The sequence below is a fragment of the Bos taurus genome, chromosome X (genome assembly GCF_002263795.3).
Source record: "Bos taurus isolate L1 Dominette 01449 registration number 42190680 breed Hereford chromosome X, ARS-UCD2.0, whole genome shotgun sequence".
Taxonomy (NCBI): Eukaryota; Metazoa; Chordata; class Mammalia; order Artiodactyla; family Bovidae; genus Bos; species Bos taurus.
Genome location: NC_037357.1, coordinates 36,922,107 through 36,949,730, shown reverse-complemented (window position 1 = coordinate 36,949,730; position 27,624 = coordinate 36,922,107). Strand labels below are relative to the sequence as shown.

Below are 27,624 nucleotides of genomic sequence, written 5' to 3'. Positions count from 1 at the left end.
TTCTTGACATGGAGAGCAAGCTTGCAGTCTGGGTAGAATGGGTCCAGAGGGTGACATGAGAAAAGCTGGAGGAGAGAACAGGTCGGAGGGCAGCACTTCTGACAGGGCACCCATCAAAATGTGTGTAGAAGGGGAAGAGCAGGGGAGACAGTTTCGAGGAAAGCAAGGCTGCCCAGACTCACACCTTGCATCTCAGCTGGACTGATCCGGGGCTGAACATCTGTATCTCTGCTCTGCCGCAGATGCTGTTCGTGAGATTCGAAAGTATGATGATGTGACAGAGAAGGTGAACCTCCAGAACAACCCTGGGGCTGTGGAGCACTTCCACATGAAGCTTTTCCGTGCCCAGAGGAACCTCTACATTGCTGGCTTTTCCTTGCTGCTGTCCTTGTGAGTGGGGAGGGGCGAGGGACTGAAGGGACCTATGGGCTAGTCTGTGGCCTTGAATTGGAGGCTCTTTCTACATTCGGGGAACCACACAGTTTCTCTAGAGGCAGCATGGAAGATGGGAGAGGGCTGACTGGTAGGCCAGAAGGCCATGCTGTGGCTCTGCCATAGTTGCAACATGTTCTTTTAGGGCCTGTGTGCTACTATCACCTTGCTCTCTGTACACAGTGGAGTAAGTGACGGGTGCTTTCCCTCCTATGAAGAGGCCCTTTGGAGCCCAGCTTTAAAAGGGAACAACTGAATAGGGCCTTTTTATGTATGGGGTCCAGTCCTGAGAAAAGTGGGCAGAAAGGGCACAAAACGGGGCTGAGACCAACCGTGTCGCCAGGGCCTTCCCTGGTGTAGACCTATCACAGGAGCATGAGACCTATTGGAACTTGAGGGCTGGCATGCTGCCTCCTGTTCACAGGGGTTCTGATGGAGTGAGGGGCTGGCTATTCTCAAGTGTGCTTACTTGGCAGGGAATAAGACATTGTGCTCAGGACAAGGGCTTCCAGGAGTATTGGGAAAAACTTACTGTGAGGTTACTCAGAAGTAGGGTGAGTTTGTGGATTCTTGGGCTGGGCTATCTTAATTCTAATCACCTGGACCTCCTTCTTTACTACACATTGGAATGACTGTCTTGGTTTCCCTTTTTCACACAAAAAAGTCAGTTGCTCAGCTGAGCCTGGTGTCTCTGGGTCAGAGTTGGAAAGTGACAAGAGGTGGAGCTGGCAAGGGCTTTTCAGGGGGATACACCTAATCCCAGGAGTGATCTGCAGGCCTGCCGTGTTCTACCTTCCGAGAGTCAGGAACTGAGAGTGCTGGAAGGAGTTGGACACAGAGGCCAGGGTTTTAGGGTTTCAGGAAGCTCCAAAAAAGTATGATCTTGTGGACTGAAACTGAAAGGGAAGCCGATCCAGAGGACTGAGTCCAACCGCAAGTGAGCCAGAGGGTGGGAAAAGAGAACTGGCTGTGTCTGAAGGACCACAGAGGCTCTTGGGGAGGATTTCATCTGGAAGTTAGAAAGGACAGAAAGAAAACTAAGGATTGGACTGGAAGAGGACAGGGAGCTTTTTTTTTTTTTTTTTTTGGGAGCTTTAAGAATAGTATTGAGAAGGCAAAAGTCTGGTGAGCACTGGATCGGGAGCACAGTGAAGCCTGGGAAAAAGACAGTCCCCTCCGTGTTTCTGTGTAAAGTAAGGAAATGGTGGGTAGGGGGTCAGGGCAAAGGAAGCACTGGGATGAGAGAACTGAAATCCTAGATGGGCGAGGCGATACTGGAGCGCCCAGCTTCTCTGACTTAGTTTCCGCTTGGGCTAATGAAATGATGTCTAGAGGCTCTGGAGTTCATTTGCAGCTGGAATCGCCAGTCCTTGAGGAATTGCAGGGTAGGAGAGATTCTGCACGACTGCAGACGGGCAAGCATCCCAGTTTCCAAAGGAGGGAGATAGTAGGTGAGGAAACAGACTGGGAGGGTCTGGTCTGACTTTGATGTCAAGCTGTGTTCCAGAAAGAACAGCTTGTATGCCTTTATTTATTTATTTATTTTAAAAATATAAGTTTATTTTAATCGGAGGCTAATTACTTTACAACATTGTATTGGTTTTGGCATACGTCAGCATGAATCCACCATGGGTGTACACGTGTTCCCCATCCTGAACCCCCCTCCCACCTCCCTCCCCATACCATCCCTTTGAAGAGAGAGGGATCACTGGCAACTATTGTGAGTGCTGGGGGGACAGGTTCTGTCAGTCTTATCCCTGCCTTTGCCCATTTGGGGTGTGTGGATTTTCTGCAAAAGGTTTGCCAGTCTCCGATTCAAGAAGATTCTTATGGACCAGGTGCTGAAGTGTGGGCACTGTGCTGGCATAATAGTGTAGTTGGGTGGGGTCCTAAGTCCCAGGAGTGGCTGCTGTATGGGTCACCTCCATCCAAATAGGGGTCTCAGGAGCTTGCACTCCATCGCTGGCCGGCTCAATGCTTCTCTGCTGAGGATATTTGTTATGGCGAGCAGGTGCAGGGAGAAATGGAAGTGGGAGGAGTTGAAAAACAGGTATGTGAGCTACTACTCAGAACCCACGGCCATCTAGACAGGTTTGCTGATGGGGCCAACTCGAATGAGACTTGAGTTTTTAACAGGATTACGTTTGCAAATGTGTGTGTAGGTTCATAAAGGGCAGCGGAGACAAGGCCAAACAGGAACTCAGAAAAACTTGGGCTTGTGCCTTACTGCAGCTTAGTAGGAGTTCGTGGCAGAGCTACTGCAGAAGCTCATGAGCTGTTAGTCCCCTCCAGTGAGGGCTGGAGGCACCAGCCTTGCTTGACTCAGTGTCAGCCAGTGCTGTGTGGAGGGTTGCAGTTGGGGTCCCACCTTTAAAGAGATGCTGGCAAAGCTCAGGTAGTGAATTTAGAAGTAGTCACAGTGCTGTTGGGTGGAATGGTGTTTGTTCCTCACGTACTGTGGTTTTGAAGTCTGACTCTCCTGACTGCTCTGCTTTTGTGATCTCTTCCAGAAGAATGCCTCCAGGGCAGGTATTATCTGAGTGGGCCGGGGGACAGTGTAGCCAGGTGTATCAGATGAGTGAGTGTGTGCTCAGCTCAGTCCTCTGCAACACCATGAAGCTAGGCATTCCAGCTTAATTCCTGCAGTTGACTTTAAAAAACTGGCATAAAGCACTAGTCAGCATCTAGTTCTAGCTTGACCAGTGAAGAGTAGAACACCACCACAGTCAGGGTGCAGAGCAGTTGGCAGTCTCCTTTCGAACCCAGACTGGTGAATTTAAAGAAGAGCAGTCGTCGTTTATATCTCTGTCTTTTCCTAAGCGGGGTGTGGAATCTCTAAGAGGAGAGAGAGATCTGGACCACAGGTCCAATGCGCTCTGTCCTCTCAGCTGCTTCCCCCACTGTGCTGTGACCTCTCAATCTGAGAAACGTGTAAGGAAGGTTTCAGCGAATTCCCTTTAAAATGTGTCAGACAGTAGCTTCTTGGGCCGGGTTGTTCCCGCAGCTCCCCATCTGTTTGTTGTCTATCTTGGCTGAAAGAGGCTTTGCTGTACCTGCCACACTCTCCTGGATCCCTGTCCAGTAGCTGATCAAAAAAAAGGATGTGAAATTCTCGTGTGACTTTTTAGAAAAGGAAAGTGACCCCGAGGATCGGTGTGGATTCACTAGTTGTCCACAGATGATCTGTTTAGTTTCTAGAATTTTCCAAGATGATACACTCCTCCCTAGTCTAGGGGTCAGACCCTGTATGGTGGCTGTGACCCTTGAGGAACTTCTCTCTTTGCATGACATTAGCCATAGAACTGTTCTTGTCCAAATACACAGCTCATATGCAGCTTGCAGGAAACACTTTAAAAACACAACTATCACCTATGTTATTCTGATTACAGAAGTTATCCCTACTCACTGTAAACATAAACAAAGCCCCCCAAACTTCAAATAGTTGTGTGTGGTGAGAAACTGCAAGTTTTCATCTCCAGAGATAGCTATAGGTAATAAGTGGGATGTTTCTGAAACTTTTAAAAATAATCTTTTACATATATGTTAACTGTTTTCTTATGAGCACTATGGTTTGTTTTTTTTTTTTTTTGCTCTGCTTTGACTTGCCCTTTTCACTCAATTATCTTGGCAGTTTTTCTAAATGACTTGCACAGACTTCTCCTGTACTTCATGGCTGTGCAGTGTTCCATGCTGTGAGGGCACCATCGTGTATTAAATCAGTTCCCTGGTCACACATAGGTGAGCTGGTTGGAAATTTTTACCATTAAAAAACCACTTTCCCACATTGATGCTTTCTAATCTGGCACAGGATGCTTCTTTTTTTCCCCTTTTTCTCTGTTTAATTATTGGAAATGGGATCTGTGGGATCCTCGTTCCCTGGCACCTAGCTGCTCTCAACGTGGCCTGTGGCCAGCAGCATTGGCTAGACCTGGGGGCTTGTTGGGAACGGAGACCCTCTGCCCTGCCCCTGGCCTGCTGACAAGGACCTGCATTTTGCTGAGCTCCCAGTGACCCTGGTGTTTAATTGTTAACCATTGAAAAAAATCAAACTATAGTTTATTTACAATGTTGTGTTAATTTCGGGTGTACAGCAAAGTGACTCAGTGGTCAAGTACATTTAAAACACTGGGCATACTCTCTCCCTCTCCTTGTGTACCTGGTTGGTATTTCCAGAAACCATGCTCTTGTCTGTCCTGTAGTTTTGGAAGCGCTTTCTCTTTGAAGACTGCCTTCTCTCCTCTGTCTGCCCTACATGGACTAGTTCGTTTATTGTCCTACATGGCTTTGCTTCCATGTTCCTCTCAACTTTTGTACACTTTTCTTTTGCATAGATGACCCACTAACTCTTGTTAGCCGTGTGCAAGTCTGTGTGAAAGAACAAGAGAGATGTCTCTCTGTCACGGCTGGGTCAAGTTTAGGTGTATTAGATTGTTTTGCAGAGTCCCACTCACGGTCGTAGCTCCATAACCAGAACATCATTGTACAGGAGACAGAGCTGCTGCAGGAATACTGAGGGAGAATAGTTGTGTGTGTGAATTGTTTGGGTTCTGGTTCGGCTTGAAATCAGTAAGGACTTCTGTAATAGCTTCATAATTCAGGGGGCCTTTGTGAGTGGAAAAGGGCAACCCAGGAGAGAGGGAGCACTGGAGAGATGGCCTGAGTTGCACAGGTTCTAAATGGCCAGCCCAAGCCTCTGCCTAGTTCTGATACCAGTTCGGATGCCCGCTTGTTTGTGTTGGTGTGAGCTCTTAGTAACAGATTGTTGGTTTATAGTCTGCCTCTGACTGTAGACTGGATTGTAGGCTGTTTTTTCCCCTGGATTTTGGTAGGAAGGTGCCTGGGTCAAGCACATAATATATGCATCAGCCTTAGCCTAAGTTTTAGGAGTCCAGTGACTTTAATCTCTTAGTCCCTTTTGTACTCTGAAGATTATTTATTTGGCCACATTGGTCTTACTTGCAGCCTGCAGGATCTTTGCTGTGTCATGTGGGATCTTTCTTTGTGGCCTATGGGCTCTCTAATTGTGGCACAGTCTCTGGAGTTCACGGGCTTCAGTAGTTGTTACATGAGGGCTCAGTTGCCCCATGGCATGCGGGATCTTAGTTCCCCACCCAAGGATCGTCACGTGCCTTGCAAGGCGGATTCTTAACCACTGGACCACCACGAAAGTGCCCCTATCTGAAGATTATTAAGCCATCTGAAAGTATATAGCCTTTGGAGGAAGTTGAGGCTTTAAATAAACAAATAAAAGACATCCTCTAAAATGTCAACCAATGTTGCCACATGCCTTTTTTGAATATCTTTCTAGACTGATATCAGTTACCATTTGTTAAGGATTCCATGTGCCAAGCACACGTTAATTTTTACAGTAGTTCTGCAAAGCTGAGGTTCAGAGACCCAAGTTCCCAGAGCTAGTCATCAGCAGAACTGAGAATTCCGATTTAAAGTGATAGGACCTCAGCACCTGGGTTCTTTCCCTACAGCAGCCACACGCGTCTTCACATTGGAACTACCACAGGCGAACTTGGATCTCCCACTGTCCGTCATGAACATTGTTCTACTACAGCCCATCAGTTTCCAGCGTTCTTACGAATCTTCTAGTTCCCCGCTGCTGAACATCAGGCTCATCCCCCCAGTTTTCTCTCATAAACCAGGAAAACCCCTCTCAGTTGCCACTTTGCATGCCTCTCAGCTGGACCTCCTGGTCATAGTGTTTGTGTCTGTCTTCCTGTTTTTCTCCTGCGAATTTGCACATGTCTCACTGGCAGGTACTGGCCCAGTCCCAGAACCCAGTGGGCTGTTAGAGAAGGAGCACGTGGAGCAGGGTAGATGACTCAGGAGTGGCCAGAGACATGGTGGAGGGTTTTTAATGCCAGTTTCAGAGTGTGTACCTGACCTCTGTGTGGTAGAGTGCTGCATTTTTCCAGCAGTGCTGTGCCGTGGTCCGAGTTGCACATTTGTACTTGGCAACAGCACCTGGGGTGGGGTAGTTTTTAGCGCAAGAGCACCTAGAAGCAGGGGGCGCAAAGGGGAGATCACTGAATTGGGAGATGCTGGTGGCCTGAACCAGGTTTCTGAGGTGCTGGCCGGAGAAAGGAGGGGAACTAGTGGGGACCCCAAGCCTTGGAGGCAGAAGCGGTGGTGGTTCTGCTGTGGGTGCCCGCAGAGTGGCAAAACCCAGAGGAAGACTGGTACATGCATGTAGGGGAAGGGAGCTCGAGAGGCCCACTGGAAGGTGCGAGGAAGCAGGGGCTGGGCAGTGGAGGGGGGTGGCTTCACGGAGGGGTCGAAGGATGGCGGATGGGTGAGAGGGCTGGGCGACCACTCCCTGGAAGCCAGGTTAAGGGTAATGAAGGCCGATTCAGGGAGAGACAAGACTAGGGGAGAGAGATAGCAGGTTAGTGGTGAGGGGACCACAGAGGGAGAGAGCAAGGCTAGGAGAAGAGGCTGGGAGTGGCACTGGCTCCTCCTGGGTCTGGGGTTAAGAGCACACAGCGGGGAGAATTCCCTGATGGTGGTCCAGTGGTTAAGAATCCATGCTCTGACTGCCGAGGGCTTGGGTTCAATCCCTGGTCGGGGAGCATCACATCCTTAAACAGGTGTGTCCTTCCTCACAAAGCTCTCCCCTGCTGCTCCATGGTTGCTCTGATGTGGGGCAGCTTGCTACCTTCCCAGGTCTCAGTGCTTCCTGCTGAGAAAGCCCAGCTGTGGGCTGGGCCACGAAGTTCGAGAACAGCTGTCTCCACACAGAAGGCCGGGGGAGCTCTGCCCATTTTTCTCATCACAGGTGATTCCCCAGCTCCTGTGGTATCTTTTTCATTCGTTTGTTTGTAATTGTCAAACGTACATATAGCATCAAGCAGGCTATCTGAACCACTTTTTCATTCTTCTGTCATATATGAGATTGTCAGACAGGCTTTCTCATATTCGTTGGTTGCTGTTTTGGCCTGGCTGCATGGATCCTAGTTCCCCTACCAGGGCTTGAACCCGGGCCCTTGGCACTAAAGGCACAGAGTCTTAACCACTGGACCACCAGGGAAGTACCTGCCCCTCCAAACCATTTTCAGGTGTGCAGCTCAGGAGTGTAGTTCAGGCAGCCCTCCCAAACTCTTCATCTTCCAAACGGGAACTCTGTCCCCCCTCCACAAACCAGGGAGCTTACCTCCTGAGCTTCTCTTCCTCGGTGTCCAGAAAGCGCTGCGTCATCTCAGTAGGCTTCCTGCCCCACAGTTGCCCTCATAGCCTGTCTGCGCTGCCTGGTCCAGCCAAGCAAGCTTTCTGATGGTATAAAACCGCCCCACCGCCCCTGCTTCCAGTGCCTTCAGAGTGGCTTTGACATCAAGGCCTGACCCTGAGACCTTCGGGATGTGACCCCTTCCTACAGCCCTCTGAGTCTTTGCTTTGGTCTCTCTGTCATGAACCAGCCACGTGGGGCCCCTTCCCTATTTCCGTGGCCTCAGCCTGGACCCCCCTGACCCCCACCTGCTGGCCTGCCAGTCAGCCTAGAACCCCCGTTTGTGCTTCCTGCCTTTCTCATCCTGTGGTCCAAGGCCTGTGTTGTGCTGACCTCCAAGGCCCTGGTGGCCTGGGACATGGCCACCTAGGGTCACCCCCTCTAGTCTTGCCGGCTCCATGCCAAGGGCCAGGCACATACACAGGGCTGCCTTCCCCTTTGGGCCTGAAGGGAGTGTCTGGGCAGACAGGGCCGGCTTCAGGCCCGTGTCTAGGTTGAACTCCTCGAGCTGCTGTGCCGACTGTTCTAGGTTGGATGCCCAGCTCTTCAGGTCTCCTTAGCACTGAGCAGGAACGCTGGGGTGGGGGGAGTGCGTGCGAAGACACACGTGTTGAGGACATGGATGCTGCTGGTTCTGGCGCCGCGCTGTGGGTCTTTGGTCCCTGAGGGCACGGTGCAGGTCACCATTTAGGATGTACCCGGGCACTGTGCACTGTGTCTCATCTGTTGCCTTCGTGCCTCCTTCCCTGCTCTGAGTGGGGCTGCAACTGGCCGGTGTCCCTCTGCAGTTGTGGATGTGGCTGCCCGGCAGCTCTTGCTGGGCTGAGGTTTGCAGGTTCTAAGAGTCAAGCTCTGTTTTCTTTGCCTTTGAGGAAATGTGAATGGTCAGGACCAAAGCAGTAGTTGCATCCAGGCCCTGTGTGTGAAATTGCTCCATCTCTAACGACCTGAACTTGGTCCGCGGTTCCCTCTTGTTTTCTGCCTACTCCTTTAGGGCTGGGTTCTGTCGCCACAGTCAATACGGATGGGGTGGCCTGGGCTTTCTTGCGAAGTTCCCTTCCCCAGCGGGATGTAATAGCCCACAACGGCCCTGAGAGGCAGGCGGCTGTAGTGAGAGTGGGTGTTGGAATTAGCTGGGTTTGGGCCCTGGGTCTGTTACTGTTGAGCCATGTCACCTCGAGGAAGTCACTCAGTCTCTGGAGCCTTTTCCCTCCCTGGTTAAATGGCTGAGGATGCCTTTTCACAGGCTTGGTGTAAGGATTAAGGTGACCGGGGCTGTGTTCTTGGCATCCTGTCTGGTCTATGGGGATTGCTTCATAAACAGTGACTGTTCCTGGTATCACCCCAAGTAGTGAGAGAGTTTTGTGGGATTTTCCCCACTTGTGTGGTGGGCTGTGCCACAGAGAATGCCAGGCCTGGCCCTCAGGGTCTTAACTTTCCAGGCTGGGCACAGGGTGGGGAGAGTGAGTGCAGGGGGAAGAGTGGAAGGCCAGGAGAGGCCGGCCGAGGAGGGGCTTGGGGGGAAACACCAAGGGGAAGCCTCAGGGCCCTGGCGTCTGGTTGGATGTTGCTGGGGGTTCTCAGGCCTGGCTGAGCACTGGAGGCAGTAGAGAAGAGCAGCCCCCTGCGGGTGTCACTCAGTTTCAACAGCGAGTGTGTCCTTGGCCAGTCTAGTTTGATCACTCCCGTTATCCTCTGGAGTATTTTGAAGCCAATCCCAAATAGCATGTTTATAGGCAAAATAGGATTTTGGCCTATCACTTTGAAAAGAGAGGGATTTGGTTAAAAAGTTTTAAGCACGCTAGTATTTTGCATATGAGAACCTTAGAGTAACTTCATAGTAACCAACTTGGTGGTGATTGGTCACATTTCCCAGATTACTTTGCAGGTTTTGCTTATACTTTTTTGAAAGTGAACATGAAAGTGAAAGTCGCGCAGTCGTTTCTGACTCTTTGGGACCCAGGCCAGAATTCTGGAGGGGGTAGCCTTTCCTTTCTTGAGGGGAGTTTTCCAACCCAGGGATCAAACCCAGGTCTCCTGCATTGCAGGCGGATTCTTTACCAGCTGAGCCACAAGGGAAACCTAAAAAAGTATATTTTTTTACTCTTGCTGTAATCCACATCTAAATAAAATAACTGAGGGGTTTTTAAAATCTGATGCTCAAGATCATCCCAGAGATAAAGTGATTTAACTGAAGGGCTGACCTTAGAAGGCCAGGTAGAGGGATTTCCTCTTGATCTGTCAATCAGCTGCCATCATTTTCTGAGACTTCAAATACAATAGTGCTTCAGAGCTAAGCACTGAATAACAGACTTTTTGATAAGTCCATTGATTTCTAGTCCCCTCCTCCTCCAGCCAAAGTCGCCCAGCTGCATTAGTGTGCTGGTGTCCTGTGGGTGCTAGGCCCAGCAGGGGCTCTGATAAAGTGGGGACTGCGGTAAAGTGTGGGGAGTTGCCTATGAAGAGATCACGGAAGACCATCTGACATGCATTGAAATGAGCATCAGCTTCTTTTAAAATTGGATTTTTTGCTCAGCTACTTGGTTTTGGCCAAAGAATTCTCTTCCTCATACTCTAAAGGCAAATGGCAAATGAGCAGTTTGGGGGCACGGTGCCAAACAATAGGGGCTCAGTTTTCCTGATTCCAAGGTCATGGGAAGGAAGCCTGATGTTCTAGCAGGGCCCCTTTCTTGGAAGGCAGAGGGCAGGAGGCATGGAGAGCAGGTCTGTAGATGGGAAGGACTGTGAGCTCCTCCAGCCCAGCGCCATCTGACCAGTTGCCTCCAGGCTGGAAACATGCTCGCTGTGAACAAGTGTGGCTGCTGTGACTGAGGAGTTGATTTTTCATTTAATATCACTTCAGTTCAGTCGCTCAGTCGTATCCGACTCTTAGCGACCCCATGGACTGCAGCACGCCAGGCTTCCCTGTCCATCACCATATCCCAGAGCTTGTTCAAACTCATGTCCATCGAATTGGTGATGCCATCCAGCTATTTCATCCTCTGTCATCCCCCTTCTCCTGCCTTCAGTCTTTCCCAGCATCAGGGTCTTTTCCAGTGATTCAGTTCTTTGCATCAGGTGGCCAAAGTATTGGAGCTTTAGCAGCAGTCCTTCCAGTGAATGAATATTCAGGACTGATTTCTTTTAGGATTGACTGGTTTGATCTCCTTCCTATCCACGGGACTCTTAAGAGTCTTCTTCAACACCGCAGTTCAAAAGCATCAGTTTTTCAGGGCTCAGCATTCTTTATAGTCCAACTCTCACGTCCATACATGACCACTGGAAAAACCATAGCTTTGACTAGATGGACCTTTGTTGGCATGCTTTTTAACATGTGTCTAGGTTGGTCATAGTTTTTCTTCCAAGGACCAAGCGTCTTTGAATTTCATGGCTGCAGTCTCCATCTGCAGTGATTTTGGAGCCCAAGGATATAAAGTCTGTCAGTGTTTCCATTGTTTGCCCATCTATTTGCCATAAAGTGATAGGACCAAAATATTAATTTAAAACGGAAAGGCCACCAGTGGCCTCTGCGTTGGATCGAGTAGCTGATACCACCTCTAGTCCTTGGCTTTGTTCCCTGTTTGGGCCAGGCCTCTTTCCTGGGCTCATTGCCTTGCAAGAGACACTTTGCTTTGGATTGGAGTACTGTGTGGGGCTTTCCTTGTAGCTCAGTCGGTAAAGAATCTGCCTGCAGTACAGGAGACCGGGGTTCGAACCCTGGGTTGGGAAGATCCCCTGGAGAAGAAAATGGCGACCTCTCCAGTATCCTTGCCTGGAAAGTCTCATGGACAGAGGAACCTGGTGGGCTGCAGTCCATGGGGTTGCAAAGAGTCGGGCACGACTGAGTGACTAACACTTACTGGCTGTGTGGGGCACATCTTGGGTGACTGCTCCCTCCCTCTGAAAGGTTGCTTCTGCAAGCCGAGCCATGACCTCCAGAGGAGAGGAGTTCGAGCCAGGGTCAGAGACGAGGCTTAACTACTTGGAGCATTTTGTGTAGCGAAGTTTTATTAAAGTATAACAGGTAGGGAAAGCTTCTGGCATAGACATCAGAAGGGGACAGAATATGTCTGTTAGTAAGCTTATTAATCAGATAAGAGAGATACCTCAAGGCTGAGGGGTTTCACCAGTCCCCTTTCCCACAGTGTATGTGCATGTTTGAGATAGGATGGTACGAGGTGTCTCATTCCCCCCGGCCATAAAACAATTGACATGAACACTGGTTTGTTGAACCATTATCAGCCCAAGGTTTGAGAAAAGAAAAAAAGTTAATCTTGAACCACTTTGAAGAAAGGCAGATTCTAAAGCGAATACATAGTTCCATTAAGAAAAACATTTCCATAAGAAAAACACTTGTGTGTGTGTGAAAGTTACTCAGTCCTGTCCGACTCTTTGTGACCCCATGGACTATACAGTCCGTGGAATTCTCCAGGACTTACTGGAGTGAGTAGCCTTTCCCTTCTCCAGGGGATCTTCCCAGCCCAGGTCTCCTGCATTGCAGGTGGATTTTTTACCAGCTGAGCCACAAGGGAAGCCCAAGAATAATGGAGTGGGTAGCCTATCCCTTCTCCAGCAGATCTTCCCGACCCCAGAATCGAACTGGGGTCTTCTGCATTGCAGGTGGATTCCCTGATAGCTCAATTGGTAAAGAACCTCCCTGCAACCGGGGTCTCCTGCATGGCAGGTGGATTCCCTGATAGCTGAGTTCCATGTAGGGTTCTAACTATTGCTTCTTGACCTGCATACAGATTTCTCAGGAGTCAGGTTAGGTGGTCTGGAATTCCCATCTCTTGAAGAATTTTCCACAGTTTGTTGTGATCCACACAGTCAAAGGCTTTGGCGTTAGTAAAGCAGAAGTAGATGTTTTTCTGGAACTCTCTTGCTTTTTTGATGATCCAGCAGATGTTGGCAATTCGATCTCTGGTTCCTCTGCCTTTTCTAAATCTAGCTTGAACATCTGGAAGTTTTCGGTTCATGTACTGTTGAAGCCTCACTTGGAGAATTTTGAGCATTACTTTGCTAACGTGTAAGATGAGCAGTTGTGTGGTAGTTTGAACATTCTTTGACATTGCCTTTCCTTGGGATTGGAATGAAAACTGATCTTTTCCAGTCCTGTGGCCACTGCTGAGTTTTCCAAATTGGCTGGCATATTGAGTGCAGCACTTTAGCAGCGTCATCTTTTAGGACTTGAAATAGCTTAGCTGGAATTCTATCACCTCCACTAGCTGTATTCGTAGTGATGCTTCCTAAGGCCCACTTGACTTCACACTCTAAGATGTCTGGTTTTAGGTGAGTGATCACACCATTATGGTTTTCTAGGTCATTAAGATCTTTTTTGTATAGTTCTTCTGTGTATTCTTGCCACCTTTTCTTAATATCTTCTGCTTCTGTTAGGTTCACACAGTTTCTGTCCTTTATGGTGCTCATCTGTGCATGAAATGTTCCCTTGGTGTATCTAATTTTCTTGAAAAGATTGGTAGTCTTTCCCATTCTACTGTTTTCCTGTCTTTCTTTGCATTGATCACTGACGAAGGCTTTCTTATTTCTCCTTGCTATTCTTTGCAACCCTGCATTCAGATGGGTATCTCCTTTTTTCCTTTGCCTTTAGCTTTTCTTCTTTTCTCAGCTATTTGGAAGGTTGTGGTGGAGAGTTCTGACAAAACATGGTCCACTGGAGAAGGAAATGGCAAACCACTTCAGTATTCTTGCCTTGAGAACCCCATGAACAGCATGAAAAGGAAAAAAGAATGGACACTGAAAGATGAACTCCCCAGGTCGGTAGGTGCCCAATATGCTACTGGAGATAATGGAGAAATAACTCCAGATAGAATGAAGGGATGGAGCCAAAGCAAAAACAATACCCAGCTGTGGATGTGACTGGTGATAGAAGCAAGGTCCAATGCTGTAAAGAGCAATATTGCATAGGAACCTGGAATGTTAGGTGCATGAATCAAGGCAAATTGGAAGTGGTCAAACAGGAAATGGCAAGAGTGAATGTCAACATTTTAGCAATCAGTGGACTGGAATGGGTGAATTTAACTCAGATGACCATTATATCTATTAATGTGGGCAAGAATCCCTTAGAAGAAATGGAGTAGCCATCATAGTCAACAAGAGTCCAAAATGCAGTACTTGGATGCGATCTCAAAAATGACAGAATGATCTCTGTTCGTTTCCAAGGCAAACCATTCACTATCACGGTAATCCAAGTCTATGCCCTGACCAGTAACGCTGAAGAAGCTGAAGTTGAATGGTTCTGTGAAGACCTACAAGACCTTTTAGAACTAACACACACAAAAAGATGTCCTTTCATTGTAGGGGACTGGAATGCAAAAGTAGGAATTAAGGAGATACCTGGAGTAACAGGCAAGTTTGGCCTTGGGGTACAGAATGAAGCAGGGCAAAGGCTAACAGAGTTTTACCAAGAGAATGCACTGGTCATAGCAAAAACCCTCTTCCAACAACACAAGAGAAGACTCTACACAGGGACATCACCAGATGGTCAATACCGAAATCAGATTGATTATATTTTTGGCAGCCGAAGATGGAGAAGCTCTATACAGTCAGTAAAAACAAGACCGGAAGCTGATTGTGGCTCAGATCATGAACTCCTTATTGCCAAATTCAGACTGAAATTGAAGAAAGTAGGGAAAGCCACTAGGCTATTCAGGTATGACCTAAATCAAATCTCTTAGGTTTATACAGTGGAAATGACAAATAGATTCAAGGGATTAGATCTGATAGACAGAGTGCCAGAAGAACTATGGACAGAGGTTTGTGACATTGTACAGGAGGCAGTGATCAAGACCATCCCCAAGAAAAAGAAATGCAAAAAGGCAAAATGGCTGTCTGAGGAGGCGTTATAAATAGCTGTGAAAAGAAGAGAAGGGAAAGGCAAAGGAGAAAAGGAGAGATACACCCATCTGAATTTTATGTATGTAGAGAAGGCAAAAAACCCTGCAGTTTATTTCCTCCTGCTGCCTGGGGAGCTCTGGCCTCCCTACCTGTTACCCACTCACCTCCCACTCTGTCCAAGTAGCCAGAGTGCCCCCAGTGCATTTCAGCACTGGAGCATCTGCCTGGGGTGTGTGGCCTCTTTTGGTTGCTCTCTGTCCCTGATTTCAAGAAGGCAACGTGACAAGCTCGCTCCTGTTCACGGCTTCTCTTCAGCTCCAGAGGGCCTGCCGCCCCTGCGCTCTGTATCTGGCCTTGCTGTCCCCAGGGTAGACATCAGGGCTTAAGCTTGAGTTGCTGCAGGGCCTTGGCCTTTCCCCGACCCCCTCCTGTTTCTTCTGACTTCAAGGGTGAAGAGGACCTCTGAGGGCTGAAATGTACTCCTGAGATGGATGGATGGGGGCAGCCCTCAGAAAATTTTTCCCTGGACAGTTTCTGAGTCAGCTCTCCTTCCCCTTCTGCCGCCTCCTTATTTCTGTGACTCCAGACTCATTAGGGTGAGAGTTCCCTGGGGCCACTTCAGCCCTACTATTAGACTTTGCCTGTGTCCTTGGCCTCAAGCTTTTGCTGGGGCGGCACCTGGCTTTCGGCTCCTCACCAGGGTGGCCACCTCCCCACGCATCTGCACCGCAGCCTCTGTGTTGCCTTGGCGTCCACCTGCGGCCCAGGGCACCACCTGGGACAGGGTTGTAGTCAGCTTGGAATGTCAACAGGTGGCGCTGTGACCCCAGCTTCCTGCTCGCGCGGTGCAACAGGGTAAGGGAAGGTGCCTGCCCATTTGTCTTGTCCTGTCGTGTCCTGAGGGCCGAGTGACCTGGTAAATGCTCATGGCAGGATTGGCAACAGCCAGGGTGGAGCGGGGTGGCCACAGGCCTAGAATATTCCATTTGGGATGTGCGAAGACACTCCTTCTTGCTCTCTTCTCAATTCCTATGAAGCCAGCCCTCCCCTCCAGTTCACCCAGAGGAGGCAGACAGGATTGGTGGAGAGCACCTGTGAAGCATGTCCCTGCTGCTTGATATGCTTGGCTCTCTCTCTACTGCCGACTCTTGTTTACTCAACCTTTTAGAAAAGCAGGAAAGCCCTCCTCAGTGTCCAGAAACATCTTACTAGGTCTCTGGGGGTGACATTTGTCCGCCAAGGCCACTTTTGGATTCTCTTATGGTTTGGGCCCTGACGTCTCCCTCTGTTACTGAGTGTGTTTATAACCCAGACCCTGGGCCCCTCTGCCAGCCCTGTGCCTCTGGGAAATCCCTTTGGCGGTGGCTTCTCACCTGTTGTCCAGAAATGGCTAAGAATAGGTACCTGCAGAACAGGACTTGGGCGGTCGAGCTGAGCGTGATGGAGCGGGGCCAGCAGGCATGGGGAGAGCAGGCCGCCAGCCTTCTCTCTAGGCTGACTGCCATCTCTGCGCTGTTGAGACTTCGAGATTCTGAAGTGGAGCACCTCCCACCGTGTGCCCTGCTCTGTCCTGGGTCTGGGTCCCAGGGGAGACGCAGAGCATTCAGGAGACAGACAGAAAAAGGGTGCACTGATGTGCCTGAGAGGGAGCGGAGGGTTCCAGGAGCTTTGGAGCTGGATCTTGGGTAAATGAAGGGCAGGCCCAGGAGCATGGGGCCTAATGTGTCAGGGGCAGTAAGAAGTTCTAGAATGCCGACTCCTGGGTAGGCATGGGTGGCCATGCTAGGGAGTGCCGCTCTTGGTTTTTCCGGGTAACTGGCAGGGGCACCCTTTGAACTTGGGCCGGGGCACTGGGCTCTGCCCCCAGCTTTGATGATGAATGTTTTCCCAAGTGCCTTCTCAGCTACCATGGCAGTCACAAGCCTAGCTGGCTCATCACCACAGGTCTGACATGGCACCTGCTGTTGTCGTTTGCTGTCACCCTATGGTTCAACTGACGGGCAAGCCCTGCCCGTGTCAGCCTGTGTCCCCCTCGCTGCGGCCGGGCTGAGGGAAGGCTGAGTCTGGGGAGAGCCAGGGCCCTAGACCCACGTTCTGTCCTGGCCAGAGGTGTGATCTCACCGCTGCGGGGGGCGGGAGACGTCATCTGCTGGGCCCCTTCCCAGTGGACCTGGGACAAGAGGGTCGGGAGATTGAGGGTGCTGTCCCGGGCCTGAAGGCATCTGTAGCTGGGCAGCCAGGTGAGGAGCAAGTGACACGGTGATGTGGGGAGATGATCAGGAAGAGCAGGGACTGTGCAATGGGCGGAGGGGACCCTGGGCATTCAGGAGAGGCTTTGAGGGGAGAGCAGGCTGGCTCTTGAGTCATCAGTGAGCGCGCTCCACCAGGAGGGGGACTGGCGAGGGCTGACATGCAGCGGCATGGAGATGAGGCAAGCGAGGACTGGTGTGCTCACGCACAGCCAGCAGTTCGGTGTTACTGGAGCAGAGGGCCATGCAGGTGGGGAGGGGATAAGAGCCAGCTCACCGACGGCTGTGTGCCAGCCAGAGGCAGTAGGCGGGCATCAGGGATCGCAGCAGAGGGGTGACATGGTCAGACTGTCTTGGAGAAGGGTCACTGGCTTTCCTTCGGGTTGTGGTTTGCAAAACTGTATGATCAAGGGTAGGGAGGAGGCCAGTTAGGAGCTGTTACAGTCACCCAGGAGAGAAGCAATGAGGCCTCAGGAGGACTGGGGCCCCGGGTGACATGCAAGTCCGAGAGCTCAGGTAGATCAGCGATGCCATCTACTGCAGGGCTGGTTGGCTTGTCTTGGATGGGCTGAGTCGGCCATGCCTTGGGGGGACACAGGAGCCACCAGAGGGTAGGCTGCCGGATGTCAAGATCTGGCCAGGATCCTGAAGGCAGGCATTTGGGGGTGTTGGAGGGAAGGGCAGGGAAGAATTGCAAGGGGATGACCTGTCAGCCGCCCCAAACGCTACAGACAGGCTGCTCCTGGGATGCAGCGGTTACTGCTGGTGGCGTGGTCAGGGCAAGGCTCAGGTCAGTGTAGGTTGGGGCGTGGAGGGGCCAGGGGATCCGTGAGGGGCTTGGGCTGCTGGGCAGGAGAGCCTGGAGGGATGAGGCTCCTGGCGGAGGGAATTACCCGGAATTGCCAGGGGCTGGGTTGGAGGAACAGGTCTAACAAGAAAGGAGAGGACAAGGATGAAGACGGTTGGTATGAAAGACATGTGGCGGGGGCAGGGCCCTGATCCTGGAGGCTCCTGACCTGAATCGGGGAGGCCCTCACGGTGGGCAGTTCTGGGGCTCGGTACCACGTGTTTGCTCTTGCTGCTCACCCTGGTTCTCCGTAAGTGGGGCTGGGCCCGGAGGGCCCCGAGCAGAGCTGGGCCCGGCCTTCCTGGCTCGGCCGCTGTAGTCACTCACAGCCCTGCCGCAGTCGGCCTGTGGGGGCCGGCAAACAGGGAGTGTCACTTCGGGTTGGCCCGCCCTGTCATTGCCAGCTGGGTCTGCCAGGTGGCACACGTGCCCTCCCCCCCAACCCAGTCTCCAGCTGGGAGGAGCAGCTGGCTCCACCCCACCAGGATCGTCTGGGGGCTGCCTGTGGGCTCAGGGTTGAGTGAGACTTGCCTTTCCTGCAGGGCTCCTCCGGGGACCGCCACTCTGCCTGTGTGCCTCAGGCACATTGCTTCTCTCTCTCTGGCTCCCGGGGCGCTCGAGAGGTCCCTGCATTTCCAGGGTTCCAGCCTGGTGGGGGGCAGGCTGGTGGGCAGTCAGGGCTGAGACAGGGAAACCTGAGCCCCAGGCCACGAGGTCCCGCTCGCTAATTTTAGAGAGCACATGTCACTGGAAACTCTCCCTTCCTGCCAGGAATCAGTCGCCTGGCTCTCCCCGTCCTGACAGGGGCCCCTGGAGCCGCTCTCTGAACCAGGAAGCGTGATGGGTCCCTCACAGCCCCCATGAGTCGCTTCGCCTCGGGCTCATCCCTGGCAGGGGCTCGGCCAGGATGAGCTGGGCGTCTCGGCCCTCCCGTCTCTCCCTGCTCCTCTCAGCCGGTGTGAGTAGCGGGTGTCCACAAGAGCCCTGAAGAGGCCGGAGATGATGCCTCAGAGCAGGCAGCCTCGGTTGCTTTGTCTCCTAAGAGTGAGCACATCGTTGGGGAAATACCCTTGCTGAGTCCTCCCCTTGCCCCTGGGGCCCTGGCTGTCCTGCACCCTCCTCTGGGCAGTGACTGGGCAGGTCCATCCTAGCCTTTGCCCTGCTATATTCTGTACTCCAAGGCCAAACTTGCCTGTTCTTCCAGGTGTTTCTTGACTTCCTACTTTGGCATTCCAGTCCTCTATAATGAAAAGTACATCTTTTTTGGATGTTAGTTCTAAAAGGTCTTCATAGAACCATTCAGCTTTAGCTTCTTCAGCATTTTGGGTTGGGGCATTGACTTGGATTACCATGATATTGAACAGTTGGCCTTGGAGACGAATAGAGATCCTTCTGGCTGGCAGCAGCGTGGCTGGTCTGGACCTGAGATGTGTACCTGGGCCCTGATCCCTTATCCTCTGTCCCCCTCACCCTGGGAAACCTCAGGGTGGTGATCCTGTCTAACACATGTGCTCTGGCAGCCGCCTGTGGACTGCCTATGGGAAGGGCCTGAGGAGAGGTGTCTCCATCTTGCAATCGCCCTCGGGTGTGGTTCCCTGGAAACTGAGAACATGGCGTGGTTGCCAGCTCGGGCCTTGGGGTCAGAACGGGCAGGAGTGCACATTCCAGCCACATTGGTTTCTGGCTTGTAAGCGATGGCTTCAGCAGCCTGAGTCTCTGTTTCCCTCTGTAAAATGGGGGCAGTGGTAGTGTCTGCCTCCCCAGGTGGCCTGCACGATTCAGCTGGCCCGTTCGAAGTGCCCCCAGCACGGGCTGCTCCGGGTGATCAGGGCAAGTGCAGCCTTGCAGCAAGGAAAGGGGCATCGGGGCTGCTTTGGCATGTCTGGGCTCCGCCCTGCAGTGCCGGGTTCTGGGCCTCCAGGCTGGACGTAAACCCGGTCCCCCTTGTCCTGTCAGGCCCCTGCTGCCTGTGCCTTCGAGGCTGGAAGAGAGCCTCAGGGCTGCAAGCAGCCTTTTGGGGGCATTAGCAATCATGGTGGCGGAGGACAGCTCCCAGCTCCATCTCCATCTTTGCCCTCATGTTGGCTGTACGTTGCTGTTCTCCAGGCTGGCGATCCAGAAGGACAGGTCTCGGTTGGAGGCAAGTAGAGGGTGGGCGCAACCCAAAGAAGTTCATGCAAGCCATTTTTTTCTCTCCCTTCGTTTTATCAACAATTATAGTCTGCTTAGACGCCTGGTGACTCTCATCTCCCAGCAGGCCACGCTGTTGGCCTCCAACGAAGCCTTTAAAAAGCAGGCAGAGAGCGCCAGTGATGCAGCCAAGAAGTACATGGAGGAGAACGACCTGCTCAAGAAGGTGAGTTGGGTCCACCTGACCCCCTTCCTTCCCCTCACCACGAGACATTCTTCGTGGGCCTCGGAAATATGTGACACTGCTGTTGTCCGAAAAGTGAAGCAGTCAGGCAGACGGACGAATGGACATTTTTCGCTGTGGAGGGCGGGTGTGTGGGAGGGGTCTGGGGGTCATGGTGGGCAAGGGGGCACCCCGGCTATTCTGTTTGCCTCCCTCTGCTATAGCCAGGTCAGACTCTTCCCTGATAAAACCTACTCCCTAAGGAGCCGAGCCCTGGGCTGCGAGCATGGGGCAAGTTAGCACAGAAACACCCAAGACAAGACCCCCCCCCCCACCGCCCTGGTCTTCCTGAGGATGGCTATCAGCTGGGGATGAGGTGGGGCAATCCTCAAAGGCTTGTCTGAGGAGGTGAGGTGTGAGCCAAGCTGGGGAGGAGGAGATGGACGGAGCTGGATTCAGAGGCAGAAGACAGTTGGCACAGCAGCGCTGTGTGGGGGCTTGGCTAGAGTGAAGGGTGGCGCTTGGGGAGAGGGAAATGGGAGGGCCTGGGTCAGTTGGGGGTGACTGGCCACAGTCCCCAAATGACAGCAAGTTGAGTTGTTGGCTAGCCTGGGGGTAAACTCGGAGGAGCTGCTGAGAACGGAGCCAGGGCAGGCAGGGCATGTGGCCTGTGAGCTGTAGCAGGTGGCTGGGAACACACAGTGGCCTGATTCTGTGCTGACATTTCCGAAGGGGCAAGTGCCCAGGGCAGCTTGAGGAATCCCAGCTCAGTGGCGAGGACGGACCAGGCCTCCTCTCCCTCCCTCCCCCGTCCCCTCCTCCACCTGAGTGACCTGGATCCTTGGCGCTCTTCCTAGGAAGCTGGCGGTGTCACCAAGTTGGGTGGCAGGGACAGCGAAGTGAAGGTGCAGGAAGAGAACAGGAGCCTGAAGGCTGATCTCAAGAGGCTGAAGGACGAGCTGGCTGTCAACAAGCAAAGTGAGTGCTACGCTCAGGTCGCCCGTGGCCCCCAGAACTCTGGAGCCTCCGCGGGTGGCTGCCGCACCTTCTGTGCCAAAGGATTCATACCAAACTCGCACGCAGGCTGAAGAGCTGGGCAAAAGTAAACAGTGGCTCCCAGCTCGCCCAGCCGAAACCCAGCTGGGGTTGGCCTCAGCCATCGGGGCTTCGTGGTTTAGCAGTCTGTGTAGAGTCCCAGCAAGGAGGGCCCAGGCACCCCAGAGATGCAGGGGCTACCTCCAGAGCATCTCAGCCAGTGCCAGGCATGGGGAATGGCACTCTGTGTCTTGTCAGCAGGGGCCTGGTGGGTGGGGAAGGCAGGCTAAACCAGAGCTGCTAGAGATGCTCCCATCTGCTTTCTTCGTAAAGCCCTCTCTTGACATGTCTCTTGTTCCCAGCTTCAAGGCTGGGGTCCTGCTGCTCTTGCCCCGAACCTTTTCAGAATGTTTCTCCCAGGCCCCCAGGCCCCGTGAAGTCACTCCTGCTGAGAGCCACACAGGGTATCTCCATGACAGGGTTTGGGGGGAGGGAGCCCTAATGTCTTCCTGTTGCTCCGGGTTTGTTGGCCAGGCCTCTCCCACTTCTGGAGACTCGCCTTCTGGATGCTTCCACAGCACCTGGTGGAGGAGTCTTCTTGAGAGGAGGGGTCTCCCAGACACTCTCACTGGGGACGGACCTGGGGCAGCCACATCTGCTGTCTCCAGTAAACGGCACTTTTCTCCCTCAACCTCATCTTTTCATTTTCCTTCCTTCGCCATTTGTGCTCCCCCCAGAGCTGGAGAAGGCGGAAAATGAAGCTCTGGCCATGCGGAAGCAGTCTAAGGGCCTCACCAAGGAGTACGACCGCCTGTTGGAGGAGCACACGAAGCTGCAGGTCAGCCCCTCAGCCTCCAGGCCGATCTCTGTCCGCTTGGCGAGGCCTTGGCAGCAAGCTGGCTGCAGTCTCTCCCAGTTCCCCTGATTTTCTCTAGTGCTGCTCCAGCCAGTGCCAGTCTGGGCCCCAAAAGCCGGAACCCCTCCTTGGGTAGGAGGGCTGTGGCCTGGTAGATGGCTGTCACTTAGCAAGGTGGCCTTGGTCTCCAGGCCAGCCCTTTGCACTGTGGGCCTTCCCAGCCTCGTGCCCAGCATCAGTGCCCTTGAGAAGAGTGCCTTTCCTGCCGTGTACCCCTGGTGCACAGTTTTGAGCCCCCCTGACTCCTGTTCAGGTTCACTGAAGGGCCCCAGCAAGTACCAGAGAGATTCATGGGAAACTCCCCACCCTGCCCCAGGCCTTCCCTGCGCTGGGGCAGAGAGCAGGGAGCATCACAGGTCCTAGTCACTTGCCCTGTTTCCACATGCTCTGGGAGACCGGAAACTCGGCATGAGGGCTACGGAAATATCCCTGAACTCTGACAGCTTGACTGAGTGCTTGGGGGCCCAAGTTGGGGTGCCACAGAGGGTGGAAAGGGTGTGCCCAGCCCCCAAAGGAGGACCAAGAGCTGAAGTCGAGGGCAGGCTTGAAGGCAGGACGCGGGAGGGACTTGGAAATGTGGAGGCCACCGTGAGGATGAGGAGGGGTGCAGGTGAGGCCCGGGAGACAGGGCTGCTCAGGGGGGGCTTCCCAGGCTTGTCGGCTGCCTGGCGTGTGGCGAAAGGGGTGCCCAGCCAGGTCTTTGGGGCTGAGGGCACTGGAAGGCAAAGGGGAGGGGTGCACCCTGGCCTTCCCCCCCCACCGCTTTGCAATCTTCTGTCCCCTCTGCAGGCTGCAGTAGATGGCCCCTCGGACAAGAAGGAGGAGTGATGCTCCCCGGCCGCCTGCGGCCGGCTGCCGCTGCAGGGCCCAGCCTCGCTCGGTACCGCCACTCTCTCCTTTGCGCTTCTGTTTCCTCATGCTGCTTGCTGTTCCACGCGCTGCCTGCATTCCTTAGGGGACCCGGGTCCCCCCCCCCCCAGAATGAGCCAGGCTGCAGCGGGGCTTGCTTCTCACTGGGCTAAGCCCCTCGATGTTGCGTGCTGATATTCTGGGCTCCTAAGGCCCCCCTCCTTCGGTCCTGCCGCAAGGCAGGCAGAGCAGGAAGGATAGCTTCTTGGGGGGCAATAAAGTCTGTTGTGTTATGTCTGTGCTGCGTGCGTGTGACTGAGGCCCCCTTGTGATCCCCCCGCCTGGACCAGCTGAGACACTGTCCAAGCAGGCAGCTCGGACAGAGACTCCGGCCCCAGGCTTGGCCCCAGAGGCCTGCAGGACGCTTTTCCCTGCCTTTGTTCTAATTCCCAAAGGCTCCCTCCTCCCAGGCTGGGTGCGGGCTCGAACTTGCCCCGTCTATGCCCTGCCTTGGGCACCCCAGGCCAGGCCCGGCTTGACGGCCACGCAGGGCATATTGGTCCTGTCATCTCCCTGGGCCCAGGGGAGCTCGGGAGACGCAGGGAACCCACTGGGCTTCCGGGTGGCAGCCTCGCCCGCCTCCTCTGGGTCCTGTTCATCACATTGAGGCCAGATAGAGCATGGCAGAGTGCCACCAGTCCCTCCCTGCCCTGCCCCCTCCTGAAGGTTTCCAGGATGACCTCTGACTAATGCCGGCGAGAGCGAAGACGTGCCCTTGGTGGTGACCTACGCCTGGCCCAGGGCAAACAGAGGAAGTGGGCAGAGCCTCCAGGTGGCTCTGGGGTCCCCTCCGCCACCCCATGATCCTGCTCTGGCCTGGACACCCCCTGGGCTGGCTTGGCAGGTGGCCGCCATCAAGGAGGCTCTAGTGTTTTTCTGCTGCTTCTGAGGACTGGGTGAGGGGGGTTGGGGGCAGGTCAGAGGTGTTTTCTGTTGGCATTCGGGGGCCCCTGGAAACGGGTGCAGACAGCCAGCCTTGAGCACCAGCTTCTCCCACCGGGCTCAGTCTGGTGGCTCCCTTAAGCAGTGTTCTTTGCCCATGTTCTTGTGGGGAGTGCCACCCCCGTTTCCGGTGGCCTTCTAGGTGGTGTCTGCCGCGGAGGGAGGCTGCAGATGACACCCTCTGGTTGCTATGCCAAGGCTGAGAGCTTGTCCCATTTTTCCAGGAAGTGTTCCCTGACTACCTCGGCCTTCCTGAGCTTGCCTTGCTCTGAACTCCTGCAGGCCAAAGTCCGCACCATGGGCCCTTAGGCTCTTCCCCGGGCTGGGCGGAGCGGAAGCAGCTAGCTGGGGAGGAGAAGAGAGTGACGGGGATGGCCAACTCTTAAAAGTGGAAAGCATGGTGCCCACCTCACTTAAGACTGGAGGGCCAGCTGTGGGCACTGCCCCCTCCAGCCCATTCTGAAGGCTGCTTTCAGCCGGCAGCCTCTGCTCAGAGTGGGGCTGTAAGCCACTGTACCCAATAGTCTTCCCTGCCTTGCTTGCACCTCTGGTAACCTCGTGGGCACCACAGGGCTGGGCTGATCCATACCCTGACCTGTCTCTCCCACTGCTGGTCCGCATGTTCTCTGTCTGCTGCAGGGACGGGTTCCCTAGTTAACAGGACCCAGCCAAGCAGCATGACCTCTGTCAAGTGCCCCTTACTGCACTGTTGATGTTTTCTGACTCTTTGGTGGCCTGGTGGCAGGTGGCCTGGAGGCCATTTGGCAAGAGGTGACAAGGATGTGAGCCAAGGCACGGCTACAGCTAGAAGAATGGAGATGTGAAGGAGCTGGTGTGACTCAGGGTCAGAAGACCCCCTGGAGGAGGAAACGGCAACCCACTCCAGTATTCTGGCCTGGGAACTCCCCTAGACAGAGGAGCCTGGTGGGAGGCAGACACAACTGAGCACATGCAGGGTGGGGAGTGGCGAGGGTCTGGGGTGGTAGGGACTGTTGAGTTGGAGGGTGCGAGGGCCTTCTTGGGAAAGCCACACTGGTGGTGCTGAGCTGCCAGCGCACAGGCTTCTTGGGGTTGTAGGTGTGGCGAGAGCAGAAGCTTGTAGGATGAGGAGCCTTTCAGAGAAGGGTGGGACAAGGGTTGGGTTGGCAGGCCAGGCGTTGGCACTGCAGGGGCTGGGCCACCATCTGGCCAGGGAGGCATCTCTGCCAGCTGAGGCTCCAGAGGCCCAGGTTGACTTGGGGTGGGGCCTACTCAGCTGATATTCCTCCCCAGGCTCCGGTGACCTGCACCCTGTCCAGGTTCTCCTTGGTGACCACCGGAATGTTTGCTTGTGACTGGCACAAGCCAGAGCCCACCCCTGGCTGTCCAGTTAAGAGCTCAGGCCCTCCCCTCACTAAGGGGTCGCTGCCTGGCTAAACGGGGAATGGCCTGTGAGGGACTGAAGAGGAACCAGTTGTCCGTTTTCTCTGAAGGGCCACCCCATCCCTTCTGCTCAGGCTGGCATTCAGAGCAGGCAGCCGGTGCCCTACCTTGACGCCCACCCCAGGAAGGCCCGCCTCAGCTGATAAGCGGACTGGCCCTGGCCACCTGTATGTCTGTGTCTCACCCCATCCTCCCTCCTGTTATTCTGGATGGATCCTGAATGGGTTTCCTTGGTCTACTTCTTCCCCGCCACACCTCTGAAACCTCGTGCCAAAGCGTGTGTAATCTCAGACTTCCCCCGGAATCATTTTCAGGATGGCAGTTGAATGGCAGTAAGTGCACTTCCGTCGTGTGCAGCCATCCCCATTGCGCATCTCCTGAACTGTTCCCTCATTCCAAACGGACACTGTCCCCATTGAACACTAACTTCCCCCCTCCCCCCCACTTTCTTGGAATTGCACTCCTCAGAGAAGTCAAGTCACACAGGATGTGTCTTCTGGCTGCTTTCTGCCACGTGTCATGTCTCAGAGGTTCATCCATCTTGTTGCAGGTGTCAGAATTTCCCTCATTTTTCAGGATGGACCTCCTTTTCTTTATTCCTCTTTGCGGAGATGGGTTGCTTCCACCCCTTAATGCCATCCCGATCAGGTTTTTGCCTTTGCCTTCGCCCCAGGTTTCTCATCCTGTGTGATCTTATCACCAAAGCTCCGACAGAGCCCATCACTCCCTCCTCCCTGACACCTGGAGGGGATGGTGGGCCCTCACATGTGTGTTCTGGGTGGTGGAGGGGTGTCCCTCCCAACTTTCCTGACTCTGCAGCCAGCTCCCCCTCTGCTCTGCCACATCCAGAGTGTCCCAGGGCCCCAGGGCTCGGTGCCTGGGCCAAGGCTCCCTCTCCAGCTGCCCAGGGACTCATCCAGGCTCAGGGCCGTCTTTATGTAATGAGAACTTCCAAAGTTCTGTCTACAGTGCAGACTTTCTAGAACTTCAAACTCCTTGTCTATCTGCCGACTAGACATTTCTACTTGGTAGATAACACTGTCCCCTCTGAACCTCGTCTCCCTGGTGCAGAGCCTGGCAACACCACCCAAGAAGGGGTCCCAGCCATCCACAAACCTGTTGGTTGTTCAGTTGCCAAGTTGTGCGCAACTCCTTGCAACCCTACAGACTGCAGCATGTCCACAGGGTCAGTGATGTCATCCAACCATATCATCCTCCATCACCCCCCTTCTCCTGCCTTCCATCTTTCTCAGCATCAGGGCATTTTCCAGTTAGTCAGCTCTTCATATCAGGTGCAGGCAGGTCACTAACCTGGTGACTTTGCACCTGCTAGTGCCCTGGTCCTGCCCAGTGACCAACCTTCCCCCGGGCCCTACCTGCTCTCAGAGGAGCACCCTTGAGAAGCTAGAGCCTGGACTTGACACCCACCTTCCCTGCTTAGTGCGTTCCTCTTTAGTGGCCCTTGGTCCCCAAGTATGTCAGCTCCCTGCACTGTTCCTGGAACTGTGCCAGGTGTAGAGACCTCAGAACCAACACTTGCCCAGGGAAGCCACTCAGGGTGGGGAGGGCTCACACCCCATCATCCCCTGACTGCCCCCCCAACACCTGACAAGCAGGAGCCAGCTTTGGAAAATGACGTCTTTATTGCTGTTTGCAGTGGCTTTTAGCACAGTAAGGGCGTCCCCACTGGACCCTGGCCCTCCCCCAGCCCCACCCGTCCAGCCCATGTCAGGGTGTGAGGGAAGCCCCTCAAGGGCCCCCTCAGGACTGGACGTGACACGCAGGGTTCAGTGAACCTGACACATGGAGGATTTGAGACATGGACAGTGTATCAGCCTGAAGCTCTCAGGTGGGAGCCATACCTAGGCTGGTGCCCACCTCGGGTCCCTGCAGTGGTGGTGCCTGTCCCAGGTGGTGCCCATCCCAGAGGGCAGGGTGGGGGCCAGCCTGAGCAGGCCAGGTGGGAAGCCACGGGCCCCCATGGTGATGCATCAGCCGACCTTGCCGACTTGTGGGGACACCCAGTGAGGCTCCCCCCAACCTTGCACTTTTCCACTGGTCTGGGGCTGGGGACTGCACATGCATACCCACACGACGGACTTGCACACTTGATAGCTTGAAGCTTCTGTTTTGCCTATGAAAATTAGATCTAGAAATTCACACTCCTTGGCTGGGGGGCAGAGGTATAAGAGGGGCTGAAAGGGATGGGGCGTGGCAAGGAGAGGGACATTGGGGTGTTTCTCTTAGAAATATACAAGCAGAAATCTCTCAAGTTTTTATAAAATGTGCAAAATACAAGCCTCATTTGCCCACAGGCACAACTTACACCTGGTATTCACCATTGCTGAGAGAGAAGAGATCTATACCCTATGTACTCACACACACGTGCACTCATACACAAGCTCACACAATTGATATTGGTGGCAATTG

The 27,624-nt window shown here is 53.6% G+C and overlaps 1 protein-coding gene across 4 annotated transcripts in view; it reads left to right on the top strand.

Moving 5' to 3' along the window:
* The window catches only part of BCAP31 (B cell receptor associated protein 31), a 29,011-nt gene extending 5,944 nt beyond the window's left edge, over nucleotides 1-23,067 (top strand). For 3 of the 4 annotated variants that reach the window (XM_005227692.5, XM_010821565.3, XM_024988111.1), the window contains exons 4-8: nucleotides 243-390; nucleotides 19,838-19,973; nucleotides 20,828-20,948; nucleotides 21,743-21,843; nucleotides 22,711-23,067. In XM_005227692.5, coding sequence (XP_005227749.1) covers nucleotides 243-390; nucleotides 19,838-19,973; nucleotides 20,828-20,948; nucleotides 21,743-21,843; nucleotides 22,711-22,749 — 545 coding nt within the window. In that variant the 3' untranslated portion in view covers nucleotides 22,750-23,067. 4 annotated transcript variants of the gene reach the window in all.
* Nucleotides 23,068-27,624: the final 4,557 nt, after the last annotated feature.